This window comes from Theropithecus gelada, chromosome 14, assembly GCF_003255815.1.
Source record: "Theropithecus gelada isolate Dixy chromosome 14, Tgel_1.0, whole genome shotgun sequence".
Classification (NCBI taxonomy): domain Eukaryota; kingdom Metazoa; phylum Chordata; class Mammalia; order Primates; family Cercopithecidae; genus Theropithecus; species Theropithecus gelada.
Window position 1 is genome coordinate 32,348,132 of NC_037682.1, and position 15,896 is coordinate 32,364,027.

At 39.3% G+C, this 15,896-nt stretch overlaps 1 protein-coding gene across 1 annotated transcript in view; it reads right to left on the reverse strand.

Moving 5' to 3' along the window:
• Positions 1 to 11,779: 11,779 nt before the first annotated feature.
• Positions 11,780 to 15,896, reverse strand: part of QSER1 (glutamine and serine rich 1) — a 48,485-nt gene continuing 44,368 nt past the window's right edge. The window contains exon 12 of the mRNA XM_025357581.1: positions 11,780 to 15,721. Coding sequence (XP_025213366.1) covers positions 15,581 to 15,721 — 141 coding nt within the window. The 3' untranslated portion in view covers positions 11,780 to 15,580. The remainder of the gene's footprint in view (positions 15,722 to 15,896) is intronic.

Consider the following 15,896-nt stretch of genomic DNA (forward strand, 5'->3'; position numbering starts at 1 on the left):
CATAATGTCATACCTAATGGTGAAAGACTGGATGCTTTCCACCTAAGATGAGAAACAAGGCAAGGGTATCTGCCTTCACCACTTTACCACTGTCCTGGATGTTCTAGCTAGGTGATTAGAGAAGAAGATAAAGTAAAAGGCACACAGATTGGAAAGGAAGAAGTAAACCTATTTGTATTTCCAATGACATGATCTAATATATAATATCCTAAGAAATCTTGACCAGGAGTGGTGGCTTATGCCTGTAATCTCAGCACTTTGGGAGGCTGAGGCAGGTGGATCACTTGAGGTCAGGAGTTTGAGACCAGCCTGGCCAACATGATGAGACCCCGTCTCTACTGAAAATACAAAAATTAGCTGGGCATGATGGTGCGCACTTGTAGTCCCAGCTGCTCGGGAGGCTGAGGCAGGAGAATCGCTTGAACCCAGGGGGCAGATGTTGCAGTGAGCCAAGATCACACCACTGTACTCCAGCCTGGGCAACAGAGCCAGACTCTGTCTCAAACAGAACAAAACAAACCCTTAAAAAACTATTACAACTAAGAAGAAATTTCAGGGAGATTGCGGGGTAAAAGATCACATGGTTTATTTTTCCTGAATGAGTTTTGATAATTTCTGTTCAAGGGATTTATCAATTTCATTCAAATTGTCAAATTTACTGGCATAAAATTTATACTTTCTAATGCGGTTTAAATAGTATAAATTTCCCTATAAGCACTGCTCTAGCTACATTTGACACAGTTTGATGTTATCTTTTCATTTAAATACAGTTGAAATGTTTTCTACTTTCTTTTATTATTCTTTGATCAGAGGTTAATTTGTTTAATTTACTAGTATTTGGGGGATTTTGCAGCTATTTGTCTTTTTTTTATTTTTGAAACAATCTCACTCTGTGGTCCAGGCGGCAGTGCAGTGGCATGATCTCAGCTGACTGCAACCTCCACCTCCCGAGTTCAAGCAATTTTCATGCCTCAGCCCCCCGAGTAGCTGGGATTACAGGTGTGTGCTACCATGTTCGGCTAGTTTTTGTATTTTTAGTAGAGATGGGATTTCTCTATGTTGGCCAGGCTGGTCTCAAACTTCTGATCTCAAGTGATCCGCCCACCTTGGCCTCCCAAAGTGCTCTGATTACAGAGGTGAGCCACCATACCCAGGCGTATTTTTCTGGTATTGTATAATATAATTTAATTTTACTGTGGTCAGAGACTGAACATACCCTTGTATGATTTGCATCCACTAAAATTTATTAAATTTTGTTTTATGACCCAGAATATGATCCATATTGGTAAAACATTCTGTGTGTACTTGAAAAGAATGTCTTCTGCTGTTGTTGGGCATAGCATATTATAAACATCAATTAGGTCAAAGTAGTTGATAGTGTTATTCAAATCATCTATATCCTTAATGATATTCTGCCTACTTGTTCTGTCAGTTATTGAGAGGGATATTGAAATACCCATCTATAGTTGTAGGTTTGTTATTTTCCCCTTTCTATTTATTTATTTATTTTGAGACAGAGTTTCGCTCTTATCACCCAGGCTGGACAATGACGTGATCTCATCTCACTGCAACCTCTGCCTCCCGGGTTCAAGCAATTCTCCTGCCTCAGCCTCCCAAGTAGCTGGGATTACAGGTGTGCACCACCATGCCTGGCTAATTTTTGTACTTTTAGTAGAGATGGAGTTTCGCCATGTTGGTCTGGCTGGTCTCAAACTCCTAACCTCAGGTGATCCGCCCACCTCAGCCTCCTAAAGTGCTGGGATTACAGGCATGAGCCACTGTGCTTGGCCATTTTCTCCTTTCATTTATATCAGTTTTTGCTTCATGAATTTTGGAGCTCTGTTACTAAGTTTTCTTGATGCACTGGCCCCATTATCATTATGAAATGGCTCTCTTTAATCCTGGTAGTAGTCTTTTGCTTTGTAGTCTACTTTTATAGTAATATAGGCCATCCAGTTTTCTTGTGGTTAGCATTTACATGGTATATTAGTTTCCTGGGGCTAATATGACACATTATCACAAACGTGGTGGCTTAAACAACAGAGATTTCTTCTCTTACAGTTCTGGAGGCTAGAGGTCTAAAATCAAGGTGTCCGCAGTGTCACACTCCCTCCAAAGGCTCTAGGGGAGAATCTTTCCTTGCCTCTCCCAGTTTCTGGTGGCTCCAGGTGTTTCTTGGCTTGTGGCTGCACAACTCTGGTCTCTGCCTGTGTCTTCATGCCACCTTCGCTTCTGCATTTCTTCTTCTCGTCTCTGTTTTATGCGGACACTTGTCATTAGAGTTAGGATCCACTTACTAGGATAATTGAGGATGATCTCATTTCAGGATTCTTAATTTAATTATATCTGCAAAAAAACCTATTTCCAACTAAGATCACGTTTATAAATTCTGGAGATTAGGATGTGGACATATGTTTGTGGGGGCCACCCTTCAACCCACTATGTATAGTATATATTTTTTTCATCACTTTACTTTTAAGTATTTATATCTTCTTAGTAAAGTAGGTTTCTTGTAGGCTGCACAAAGTTTTTTAAAAATCTAATTTGACAAAGGCCAGGCACGGGGCTTATGTCTGTAATCCCAGAACTTTGGGAGGCCAAGGCAGGTGGATCACCCAAGACCAGCCTGGCCAACATGGTGAAACCCCATCTCTACTAAAAATACAAAGTTTGCCAGGTGTGGTGGCAGGTGCCTGTAATCCCAGCTACTCAGGAGGCTGAGGCAGGAGAAATGCTTGAACTTGGGAGGCAGAGTTTGCCGTGAGGCACAGCACTCTAGCCTGGGCGACACAGTGAGACTCTGTCTCAAAAAAAAAAAAAAAAAAAAAAAAGTCTAATTTGACAATCTCTGCCTTTAGTTTTTTGTATTTAAAAGTAAACATTGTATATATTTAAGGTATACAACATGATGTTTTGATATATGTATACATTGTGGCTAAATCAAGCTATTGAACATATGCATTGTCTCAAATACTTACCATTTTTCCTGATGAGAACACTTAAAATCTACTCTTAGCAATTTTCTCTTTCTTTTTTTTTGAGACACGGTCTCACTCTGGCTATCCAGGCTGGAGTGCTGGAGTGCTGGAGTGCAGTGGCACAACCGTGGCTCACTGTAGCCTCAACTTCCTGGGCTCAGGTGATTCTCCCACCTCAGCCTCCCAAGTAGCTGAGACTATAGGCACACATCACCATGCCTGGCTAATTTTTTGCATTTTGGTAGAGACAGGGTTTCACCATGCTGCCCAGGCTGGTCTTGAACCCCTGGACTCAAGCAATCTGCCCGCCTCAGCCTCTCAAAGTGCTGGGATTACAGGCCTAAGCCACTGTACCCGGCCTATTTTCAAGTATTTATTGTTAATAACTATAGTCACCACGATTACAATAGATCTCTTGAACTTATTCCTTCTGTTTTACTGAACTTTTATGTCCTCTGACCAAAATATCCCCAATCCCTTCACTCCCAGCCTCTAGCAACCAGCATTTTACTCTCTGCATCCAAGAGTTTAGCTTTTTCCAATTCCACTTATTAGTGAGATCGTGGAGTAATTGTTTTTCTGTGCCTGGCTTATTCCACTTAACATAATGTCCTCCAGGTTTGTCTATGTTGTCAAAAATGACAAGACTTCCTTTTTTAAGGGTAAATAACATTCCACCATGTGCATATGCCACATTTTCCTTATCCATTCATTTGTTGATGGACACCTAGGTTGATTCCATATCTTCACTATTGTGAATAATGCTGCAATGAACATAGGAATGCAGATAACTCCTCAACATACTGATTTCATTTCCTTTGGATATATACCCAATAGTGGGATTGCTGGGTCATATGATAGTTGTATTTTTCCTTTTTTTTTCTTTTGAGACCAAGTCTTGCTCTGTCACCCAGGCTGGAGTGCAATGGTGTGGTCTCAGTTCACTGCAACCTCTGCCATCCAGGTTCAAGCGATTCTCATGCCTCAGCCTCCTGAGAAGCTGGGAATACAGGTGCACACCGCCACACCTGGCTAATTTTTGTATTTTTAGTAGAGACGGGGTTTCACCATGTTGGCCAGGCTAGTCTTGAACTCCTGACCTCAAGTGATCCACTCGCCTTGGCCTCCCAAAGTGCTGGGATTACAGGTGTGTGCTACTGCGCCTGGCCTGCATTTTTAATTTTTTGAAAAACCTCCATATTGTTTTCCATAATTGCTGTACTAATTTATATTCTTACCAAGTGTATGAGGGTTCCCTTTTTTTGTTTTTTTTCTTTGTTTTTTTGTTTTTAAGACAGAGTTTCGCTTTTTTTGCCCAGGCTGGAGTGCAATAGCATGATCTAGGCTTACTGCCACCTCCGCCTCCCAGGTTCAAGTGATTCTCCTGCCTCAGCCTTCCGAGTAGCTGGGATTACATGTGTGGGCCACCAAGCCCAGCTAATTTTGTATTTTTAGTGGAGACAGGGTTTCACCATGTTAGCCAGGCTGGTCTTGAACTCCTGACCTCAGGTGATCCACCCACCTCAGCTTCTCAAAGTGCTGGGATTACAGGCATAAGCCACCACACCTGACCAATGCTGATCATTTTTCTGTATACCTGCTGGTCATTTGTATGTCTTCAGAGAAATGTTTACTTAGGTCCTTTGTCCTTTTAAGAATTGAGTTGTTTTCTTACTACTGATTTGTTTCCCTTCTCTCAAGATTACTGTCCTGTGCTGCACATTGTTCAATGTTTGAAAACAATTTTCACTTCTTTTGTCCTCACTTTTAAATGAAGCAGAAAGATATATCTGGCCCTGTTAGTCCATGATGGTTCAAAGTAGAAGTTTCCATTAGCGTTTTGGCCTTTATCCTAACAACAATAGGTAGCATTGATGGATTTCCAGTGGGACTCACATGATCAGAGTTGTTTGAAAATCAGACTGCTTTGTTGAGAATGGACTGAAGCGAAAGCAGTTGGGAAGAGGGAGGCAGCAGTTCAGAGATTATTATAGTAGTCCTGGCATGAGATGATGGTGGTTTGGACTAAAAAGAAGACAGAGGAGAGAGATAGGAAAAGGTAAGATTTATTTAGGAACTGACAGAATACAATTCCCTTTGTGAAGTTCAAAGAATATTGCTCAGTGGCAAAGTCTCTACTACTGGTCTTTATTGTCTGTGCTAAAAGTTATCTGTGAACATCTGAAAATCCTACAGCAGAAGAGAAGAGTGTAAATAAATGATGTTCTTGCTTCTGGATAGACTAGAGAGAATTTTAAGCCAATCAGTGACGACTGTCTGCAAGGCTTTCACCTTTTCTGTGCTGTAGCTGACACTTGTCAGTGGTTGTTATGGACTGCATGTTTGTGTACTCCTGCTATTCTTATATTGAAGCCCTAACCCCCAGTGTGATAGTATTTATTTATTTATTTATTTATTTAGAGACTGAGTCTTCCTGTGTTGCCCAGGCTGGTGTGCAGTGGTGCCATCTCGGCTGACTACAACCTCTGCCTCTTGGGTTCAAGTGATTCTCTTGCCTCTCAGCCTCTCAAGTACCTGGGACTACAGGTGCCCGCCACCATGCCCAGCTGATTTTTGTATTTTTAGTAGAGATGGGGTTTCACTGTGTTGGTCAGGTTGGTCTCTTAACTTCTGACCTCAAGTGATCCTCCTGCCTCAGCCTCCCAAAGTGCTGGGATTACAGGTGTGAGCAACCCTGTCCAGCCCCAATGTGATAGTATTTAGAGATACTTTTGAGAGGTAATTAGAGTTTGTTGAGGTCATGAGGATGGGGATCTATTATGGGAATAGTTCCCTTATAAGAAGATACACCAGAGGACTTGCCATCTCTCTGCCATGTGAGGGCTGTTTGCCAGCAACTGACTCTGCCAGCCTTGATTTGGGATTTTTAGGCTCCAGAATTATGAGAAAATAAATTTCTGTTGTTTAAGCCACCCAGTCTATGGCATTTTGTTAGGGCAGCCTGAGGAGACAAAAATAGTGAGGCTCTCAGCTATAGCAGTCACAGCGATGGCTTTTCTTTTTCTTTTTCTTTTTTTTTTTGAGACAGGGTCTCGCTCATTCAGGCTGGAGTGCAGTGGCATGATCATAGCTCACTGCAGCCCTAATGTCTCGGACTCAAGTGATCCTCTTGCCTTAGCCTCCCAAGTAGCACCATCACACCCAGCTAATTTTTAAAATTTTTAGTAGAGACAAGGTCTTGCCCTGTTACCAGACTGGTCTTGAACTCCTGGGCTCAAGCAATCTATCCACCTTGGCCTCCCAAAGTGCCGGGATTACAGGTATGAGCCACCATGCTGGCGGACTTGTATTTCTCATTTGGATGGCAGAATATTTGTTCATGAACAGTACGGGCACAGTTAAAGCAAGTTTTTGTTTTGTAGTGCCTTTAAAAGGTGCTTTAATGTGTAATCTTTTTGATAGTGGATTGTTTGCAAACTCCTGTGATGATGTTAATGCATTCACGTTAGTGTCGACTATGAAAAACCCTAACTTCCTGACTTCTACTTAAGTCAAATATTATCTTATAATAAACTCAATGGAGGACTGACATTATAAAGATCTACTAAGTGACCCACAAATGGTTCTTAAGTCATTGATAAAGTCTAAGTAAACAAGGTTAATTTTAAAACTTCATTCGAAAGCCAGGTTCTTTCTGTTAGCCAGTTGCTAGTGTTTTGAATTCTGTTGCTTCACTGCTCCAAGATACCTGCTCTCTGATGATAGCCCATTCACTTCCATGGATTAAATAGAAATTCAAAATACAAATTAGGAGAATGGACTCTGGTATGTTGTGAAGTAAGCAGAGTGAGGAGAATTAGAGAGTGATATGAAAATAATTGGTACTGTAAGAGAGGTGCTTTCTCTTAAAGACAGAAAGGGAGGCTGGCCATGGTGGCTTACGCCTGTAATCCCAGCACTTTGGGAGGCCAAGGCGGGCAGATCACGAGGTCAAGAGATCGAGACCATCCTGGCCAACGTGGTGAAACCCTGTCTCTACTAAAAGTACGAAAATTAGCCGGGGGTGGTGGCAGGCGCCTGTAATCCTAGCTACTCTGGAGGCTGAGACAGGAGAATCACTTGAACCCAGGAGGCGGAGATTGCAGTGAGCCGAGATTGTGCCACTGCACTCCAGCCTGGCGACAGAGCGAGACTCCCTCTGGGAAAAAAAAGAAGAAGAAGAAGAAAAGGAAAGCAGGGAATGTACCACTGACAACAGGGTATTTTGACCTATTTTAAGAGGCCAGCTTGAACACTTTAAACTGATTCCAAGTAAACTCTCATTTATATATTCACCCATCTATGTTACACATACCTATTAAGTACCTATGGAGTGAAATACTTTGTGCTGTTGGAGATATAAAAATGAAGACTATGTGCATACAGACCCTAAGCATTTCAAAATTGACTGGCAACACTATGTTTCTAATTAATTTTACAGTAGTGTCACAAGATGAACTAGATGGCTAAGGTGTGTGTGTATGTATAAAATAGCTTTTAATGGTTTTGAAATAAATCTTGTAAGATAGTGAAAAATGTAGTAAGACCTTTCCATTCTTACTATTCTGCTGCTCTGATCTTCTGGTGCTGCTGAGCCTCTTTGCATTTCTGTCAACATTCCAGTCTATCTAGAATCAAAGAATACTGATAGCTTTAAAAGATTGTTTCTTGCTTCACTTTCAGGATGAGAAAACGGATTCAGATTAGGTTTCGCATGGCATGCCTGAGGATCGAGCCAGTTTAGTGGCAAAACTGGAGCAGAAACCATTCTCCTGAAAACAAACTAAGCATTATGCCTTTTCGTCAGCCAGCTCTGTTAAGTCTTCCTAACCGCTGAGGTTCAGCTAATCATTATTGTTTCCACGAAGTCTTCCCTTACCCTCAAGTAGATGAACTCCTCCTACCAGAGTGTTTAGTTCATGAGTGCATCTCACAGAAACTTTCTTTCTTTAAGACAGTGTTGCCCAGCTTGAGTGCAGTGGTGAATCATAGCTCACTGCAACCTTGAACTTGGGCTCAAGCAATCCTCCTGCCTCAGCTTCCTGAGTGTGACACCACCTCAGGCTAAAAAAATTTTTTTTGACAGTACTTTCTTCCCCAGTTATTCTATTGGAGAATCTCAAGCCCCAGATAGAGGAATGTATGTCCCGGTCCCTGAGCTCTTTCTGCATATGACGGTAAAATGTAAAAAATGATAGCTACTGCATTTCAGTCTTTCATAAAATACCAGCAATTTTTGTTGGTGTAGTCATTTTCTTCTGAAGTTGCAATTCTCCTAAAGTTGTGTCTTTATTACAAAATCCAATGAATACTTTCCTGTTTTTAACCTTTTTAATATTCTCTGTGACTTTTTTCATATGTCCAATTATTTGCCAAATGTTTAATGAAAATATACTATGTTCCAGACAGTGCATGAGATGATGGGGATGCAGTAGTGAGCAAAACTCTTAAATCCTATTATCAGAGGATAGGAGCCAGCAGCAAAGAAAGTCCAGCAATCACACAACCACAACAAAGCATCAAACATGCTCTTGCTGGAGGAACCAAGGGCACTTGATCTGGTCCATTGGATTAAACCCTAATCTGGGCCGGGAACAGTGGTTCACAAGTATAATCCTAGCACTTTGGGAGGCCAAGGCAAGAAGATCTCTTAAAGCCAGGGGTTGGAGACCAGCCTGGGCAACCAAGAGAGACTCCGTCTCTAAAAAAAATTTGTAAATTAGCTGGGTGCAGTGGTGTGTGCTTGTAATCCCAGCTACTCAGGAAGCTAAGGCAGGATTGCTTGAGCCCAGGAGTTCAAGGCTGCAGTGAGCTGTGATGGTGCCACTACCCTCCAGGCTGGGTGACAGAGCTGAGACCCTATCTCAAAACAAGGGAACAAACAAACAAAAAAACCTAATCTGGTTCAGTAGAAGTGAAGTTAAAGTGAAATCTGAAGACTGAGACGTGAAGACGACTAATTCAACAGGAGGAACAGGAAGGACTGGAGGCAAGGAAAAAACCATATACTTTAGGGAATTTAGATGCCCTCAGGCCTGAGCCACCATGGGTGGGAAGGCAGGCAGGTGAAAGGTATTCCTGGATGTGGTTTTAGAAAAGCTTTTCTACTATGCCCTTTATTTTTTAATCTGTGTCTTAAATTATTTTTGTTGTTGCCTTATTCTAAATACTTTAAGGAGTAAAATTAAAAGAAAATCTATACTTTAGGTGAAAATAGTAAAGTTTACCCACAGGTAAATTATATGCAAGACACAATATTTTTGTAAAGCAATATCTTGACTCCTGATTAACATCATAAAATAGATAAGGTTTAACAATAGACCAATTGGTAATTGTATCTTCCTTTAATTTGAAACCAGTCAGCTCTAAATTATTCATCCTACCTAAAGAAGAGATATATACATAACCTAAAATGATCAATAACCCAGATCATTTTTGACTTCACTTCAGAACGTGCTTTTTAATTTACACATTGGTATGCCAAATTTAGGAATTCACTTAAAGCTATGCCACAGAAAAGGAACAACCCATAGTACCAAATCTTGTAACCCATCCCATATTGAACTGAAAGCATGTTTTAGGCCAGTATCAAGACTTAGTATGGGCCAGGCGCGGTGGCTCAAGCCTGTAATCCCAGCACTTTGGGAGGCCGAGGCGGATGGATCACGAGGTCAGGAGATCGAGACTATCCTGGCTAACATGGTGAAACCCCGTCTCTACTAAAAATACAAAAAACTAGCCGGGCGTGGTGGTGGGCGCCTGTAGTCTCAGCTACTTGGGAGGCTGAGGCGGGAGAATGGCGTGAACCCGGGAGGCGGAGCTTGCAGTGAGCCGAGATCACGCCACTGCACTCCAGCCTGGGAGCACAGCGAGACTCCGTCTCAAAAAAAAAAAAAAAAGAAAGACTTAGTATGGCCAGGTGCAGTGGCTCATGCCTGTAATCCCAGCACTTTGGAGGCCCAGGTATGTGGATCACTGGAGTCCAGGAGTTTCAGACCAGCCTAGGCAACATGGTGAAGCCACATCTCTACAAAAACTACAAAAATTAGCACGGCGTGGTGGTGCATGCCTGTAGTCCCAGCTACTTGAGTCTGAGGTGGGAGGATCCCTTGAGCCCAGGAGGTGGAAGCTGCAGTGAGCAGTGATCGCACCACTGAACTCCAGCCTGGGTAAGAGAGGGAGACCCCACACCACCTTAAAAAAAGGCTCAGTGGAGAGTAGTTTATATCTCTTTCTTTACACTTTTCCATATTGTTTTGAGTTTTTAAAAAACAAGCCATGAGTAGCTTTACTATTTTTCGAGTAAAAAAATATTTCTATTTGGAAAACCAAAGAGTAGAAGTAACCTTTTTCACTTCTTCCTAGAGAAGGTTCAGGTTGAGTTTATAGAGTGTGTCTGAGACAAAGTACGGTAAAACAAAACCAGACAGCAGGCTGGGCGCAATGATTCACGCCTGTAATCCCAGCACTTTGGGAGGTTGAGGCAAGGGGATCACTTGAAGCCAGAAGTTTGAGACCAGCCTGGGCAGCATGATGAAACCCTGTCTCTACCAAAAATACAAAAATTAGCCAGGCGTGGTGGCTCATACCTATAATCCCAGCTACTTGAGAGGCTGAGGCTGCAGTGAGCTGAGATGGTGCCACTGCACTCCAGCCTGGGCAACAGAGCAAGGCTCTGTCACAAAAACAAAACAAAACAAAAAAACAGACAGTAACAAAAAATTAACAGAGCAGTGTAGTATATGTGCTGTCATTCAGGTTTATATAGAGCACTGGAATAATGACTATTTTCTAAAGTATTTTGTGGAAAGTACTAAAATGAACAGCAATTTCAACAACCAATGGAGAATAAAACAGATGTTACAGAAGTAAAAAAAAATTTTTTTCACAGACTTTACTGAGATGATAAATATTTGATACAGATCACTTGTTACATTAAATATTCATTTTCTAACTGTATAAAGGCATGAAGATTCACTGCATTTACAATCCAAACTACAAGATAGCAAGCACATTGACAGTATCTTCACTTGAAATACTTAATATGCTAAAAATATTATATGAAGATTAAGGCAGAATCTAATTCAGAAAATCAACTCACTAGTCCAGTCAGGACACGTTTTTATTCTTTTAACTTACTCAACAGAGATGACAGAAATAGCTTGATATTATCAATTACTTCTAGTTATGGACTATTTTCAGATAAAACTAGAAAGATATGTTAACAGATTTGTACGTCAATGGATTGATACCTTTTTTTTTTTTTTTGATGGAATCTTGCTCTGTCACCAGGCAGGAGTGTAGTGGCGCGATCTTGGCTTACTGCAACCTCTGACTCCCTGGTTCAAATGATTCTCCTGCCTCAGCCTCCTGCGTAGCTGGGATTACAGGCACGCGCCACCACGCCCAGCTAATTTTTGTATTTTTAGTAAAGATGGGGTTTCACCATGTTGGCCAGAACAGTCTCGATCTCCTTGGCCTCCTAAGTGCTGGAATTACAGGTGTGAACCACTGTGCCCGGCAGATTTTTAACTCTTTATAGGTAGAAAAGGACTAAAAGAGTTATATCTTAAAATAGAAACTCTTAAATATGGTCTGCTATTGTTAGCTAAAGATGCAAAGTTCATCAAATACTAACTTAAAATAATCTGAGAAAATAATGGCTGGGCCCTATACCATTTGTAACTAATAACTGTTTAGTTTGTGTGAGGAATCTGTAACATGATGATGATTTTGGCTATATGATACCTGTTTTCAATTCTTAAAAAAACAAACAACAAAAAAACCCTCAAACATTTTGATTTTCTTGTTTAAAAAAATTGTTTTCATTTTAATGATCTGAGTTAGTAACAAACAAATGTACAAAATTGTCTTTCACATTTCCATACATTGTGTTATGGACCAAATGAAAATGCTGGACTACAAATGCAGGTTTCTTTATATCATTAACTTCAAATATTGTCACTTATAAATAAAGGTGATTTGCTAACACATGCATTTGTGAACACAGATGCCAAAAATTATACATGTAAGTTAACGCACAACCAAGAGTACACACTGTTCATTTGTGCAGTTATGCGTCAAATGCAACTGACACAGAAGCAGTTATCCTGGGATATTTTACTCTATATGAAAAGCATCTTGGAGAAATAGATTGAAATACAGTTTAAAACAAAAATTGTATTCTACAAATACAATAAAATTTGCAACTTGCACATCTGAAGCAACATTTGAGAGAGCTGCTTCAATAACCCTGCTGTTATATTGGTTTTACAGGTATATCTCCAAAGTCATGGGTTGGGATATAGCTGCTTTAAAGAAAATAAATATGTATATTAAAAGGAAAATTACACTTTAAAAATGTGAAGAAAGCTTTGAAAACAATCTTAATGCATGAGTCCATCTACATATTTTCAAGTTTTAGAAACAAAGAAATTTAGAATTTTCAAAGTAATCTGAAAACTTTCTAAGCCATTTTAAAATAAGACTTTTTTCCCCATCTTTCCAATGCTTCCTATTTGATAGTGTAATACAGAAATGGGCAGTTTCTAGTGTCAACTTACTGTGCTAATTCATAAATCATTACACATTTATGACTGAGAGGTCAAGTAAGTGGAAACTGGGTTATAATGAAAATGACAAGGGGGCCCTTCAGCAGGCACTCATCTGAACTAGTAATAAACACCAACACAAACTGATTTTTTATATTAAATTTTTTTTAGATCTCTAAAGGTAGGAAAATCCAGTCTTTCTTAAAAATACTTTCCTGGGTTGTGGCAACATGTGCTTTACCTCTTTAACTCTACCTAAAACCTAAAGTTATTTCTATATTATAAATTTCAAACTCCCTGGCAAGGAATGTAAATGCTAACCAGCTAGGTATTTATAGTCATGCGCCGCGTAACAACTTTTCAAAGACAGACCGCATATCTGACAGTGGTCCCGTAAGATTGTAATACCATATTCTTACTGTATCTTTTCTATGTCTAGATACACAAATACCATTGTGTTACAACTGCCTACAGTATTCAGTACAGCAACATGCTGTACAGGTTTACCATATAGCCTGGGTATGTTGTGGGCTGTGCCACCTAGGTTTGTGTAAGTACACTATGATGTTCACACAACGGAATTGCCTAACAATGCATTTCTCAGAATGTATCCCTGCTGTTAGGCAACACATGACTGTATTTAACTTCATAAAAAGCGATAACTCATGGATGGTTGTCATAATAACATTTCCACTTTTCTCTAAGGCCTGAGGTTGATGTCTTTGCCTATGCTCTATGGATCAAATGAGAGAAGATGATGCATCTAAACAATAGGGTCTCTTTGAGGCAGTATCATAGACTTGGCCTCCCGTATTATGAAAACCTTTGTTGTGCTAAAATGAATACAACTGCAAGCAGTTTGAGGGCAACTGCAGTGCCAAAGGAAATGAGTTATTTTCTATGGGAAACATAAAATTCATCTTAAGGAAACATCTTTGTTTGCCACGAGGCATATCATGAAGAAAATGTGGCTAGTGAATTCAAACATCGACTCCAAGAGCCACCTAAATTAAGGTGGCTTTTAAAAATGTTTAAATTATCAATGATTTAGGAACATAAGCTGGAAGAGTAATATAAAGATGTATATTTATAATGCTACTTTAGGAGATGTAGTTCCCTACTCTGCATTTTGGAAATGAAAGACATCAATTCTGTCCAGAGTCAATAATAGCAGAAAGAAATATGGCTGCTTCCTACTCTTCTTCACTTGGAAAATTCATTTTATGATGCTCTCACCATTGATACTCTGTGACTCTCATATGAGTTAGGCAAAATGAATCTAATAGGTTACTTTTGTTTTCAAAATAAACCACCCAAACAGGTTTTTTAAAACTTTCAAAAATGGAACATTTAACCCTTGAGAGAAACTTCCATTACTGAGTACCTAGTCTAATGGCAAGTACAGTGTTAAGGATTATTGCTTTTAATAAGATAACCATCAGAAATAAATATGTAAGCTTAACTCAAATACTCATTTTTCACCCAATGCTACAATGTTTTCTTCTCAAATCAAATCACGTTACCTTCAATTCTTTGCCAGTTTACTGAGGTTTTAAGTATAAAAAGTTGGCCTGTTAACTCAAAAGCAAGACAATAGCAATATCCACGTGTCTTATTTGGGCATTGAGCAGTAACACTGCTTTCTTGATAGGATTTAAGGCACTAAACGGTGGTAAAATAAACAAAAGGATGATGATTAACTTCTTTAGAATCCTAAAAAAGGAGATAGTTTAGAATGACACTAGTAAATCTTTTTCTCAAACAAATAAGGCATCCTGTTGGCAAACACAAATAAAACACAAGGTCATGTTGAACCTAATACATTCACTGTCTCAGCTAAACTACTTGAAACGCTACCTATCAAACCTAAGAAAGCTACAATAGTGTGTATAAAGGCTGGAAAGGCACCAAAAGGAGAGCTCTACAACTTCCAGTTCTAAGAGTTAAGGAAGCTGTGTTTAACACTGCAAATAGTCTAATTATCAGTTTTATTCTTCAAAATGTAAATGTAGTTAGATTTTTACCTCGACAAGTTAATCAAGTGCTAGTTTAGTAAGAAGTTTATTTTATGAATTAGAAAATTACTGCAGTGTCTAACACAGCCCTATTTATAAAGCTAAACTAATTCTAGTACTGAATGCATATTCTGGATAACACTGAAGCAAATTTGTATGAACAAAAATGGTTACCTCAAGATAGAATTCACGATAAAAATTCAACATATAACTAAATAAGATTTACTGAAAATAACAAAAGGTGTTGTAGAGATATATCAAACATAATCATAACCACAACATTTTCCTTGTGAAAAATACAACTATTAGTGAAATAAAATGTACAATTGAAAATTTTCCAAAGGAAAAAACACAGTATAAACGAAAATACTTTTCTTTGTGATAGGGAAAATAGTATGTCATTGTTTTTTTGTCACAATATAATTTGACACAAAAAGCAGTCAGAGAATTGCACCAATTCCACATCCAGTTTCCTGAACATGTTAAGAGTAAAAGGAGTCTGTAAAGCAGAACAGTTTCCAAATTTTATATTTTAAATTGATGATATTCTCATACAGGATGTCACACCACACCAGACCTCTTTACATAATGTACAATATTTCTGGTTTTGTGGCCAGATGTGAGTACAAACGTATGGTTTCTGCCACTTCTCTGTCATTCTGGTGTTTAGCCAGAGTCAGAAAAAAAACTCATTACTTTAAGTGTTATTTCTCTAGCAATAAAGAAAAATTATACTTAGTGCATGCTTCATCATTTGTCAAAAAATGTTTCTGAAAATATAACTCAAGTTACCCAATGGTTTACAAAATAGAAAAATCATTCATTAGGGTAAAAATGTGGTGGGATTTAGGTCCATTTCCAGAGGACTAACTTCCTTCCTAAAGGCGCACCACTGTCCTTCAGCAGAGGTGGTGATGACAGGTCCGTGATGGAAGCGGCCGGCCTGCAGACCACTACTTGACATCTGATTATCTTTGACCGCCCCATATCTGCCATTTCATTAGTGCTACAGAAAGATGGGATTTTTGTGGAAAAGTTAGGAACATTTCTGCTGTACATGATTTAGAAGTTCTCCAAATTTTTCAAAGAGGTCCTCCACCCATTTTACATTTTTCATACAAAGTTGAACAATTTCCTCCTGTCCTAAATCTTCATTTTTTTTCTGCACGGAAGAAATCTAAAAAAAGAAAATTGCCAAATTAGCTTATACTTATCACGTCATACTTAAGTTCAACTACAAGTACTGGTATTTAATTTTTTTCTTCATTCTATCCATGGAGAATTATTATTTCAGATAAATTTGGGTGAGATCTAATCCTCTCATCTTTGGCTCCAAGGGGGCAGAAAGGAAG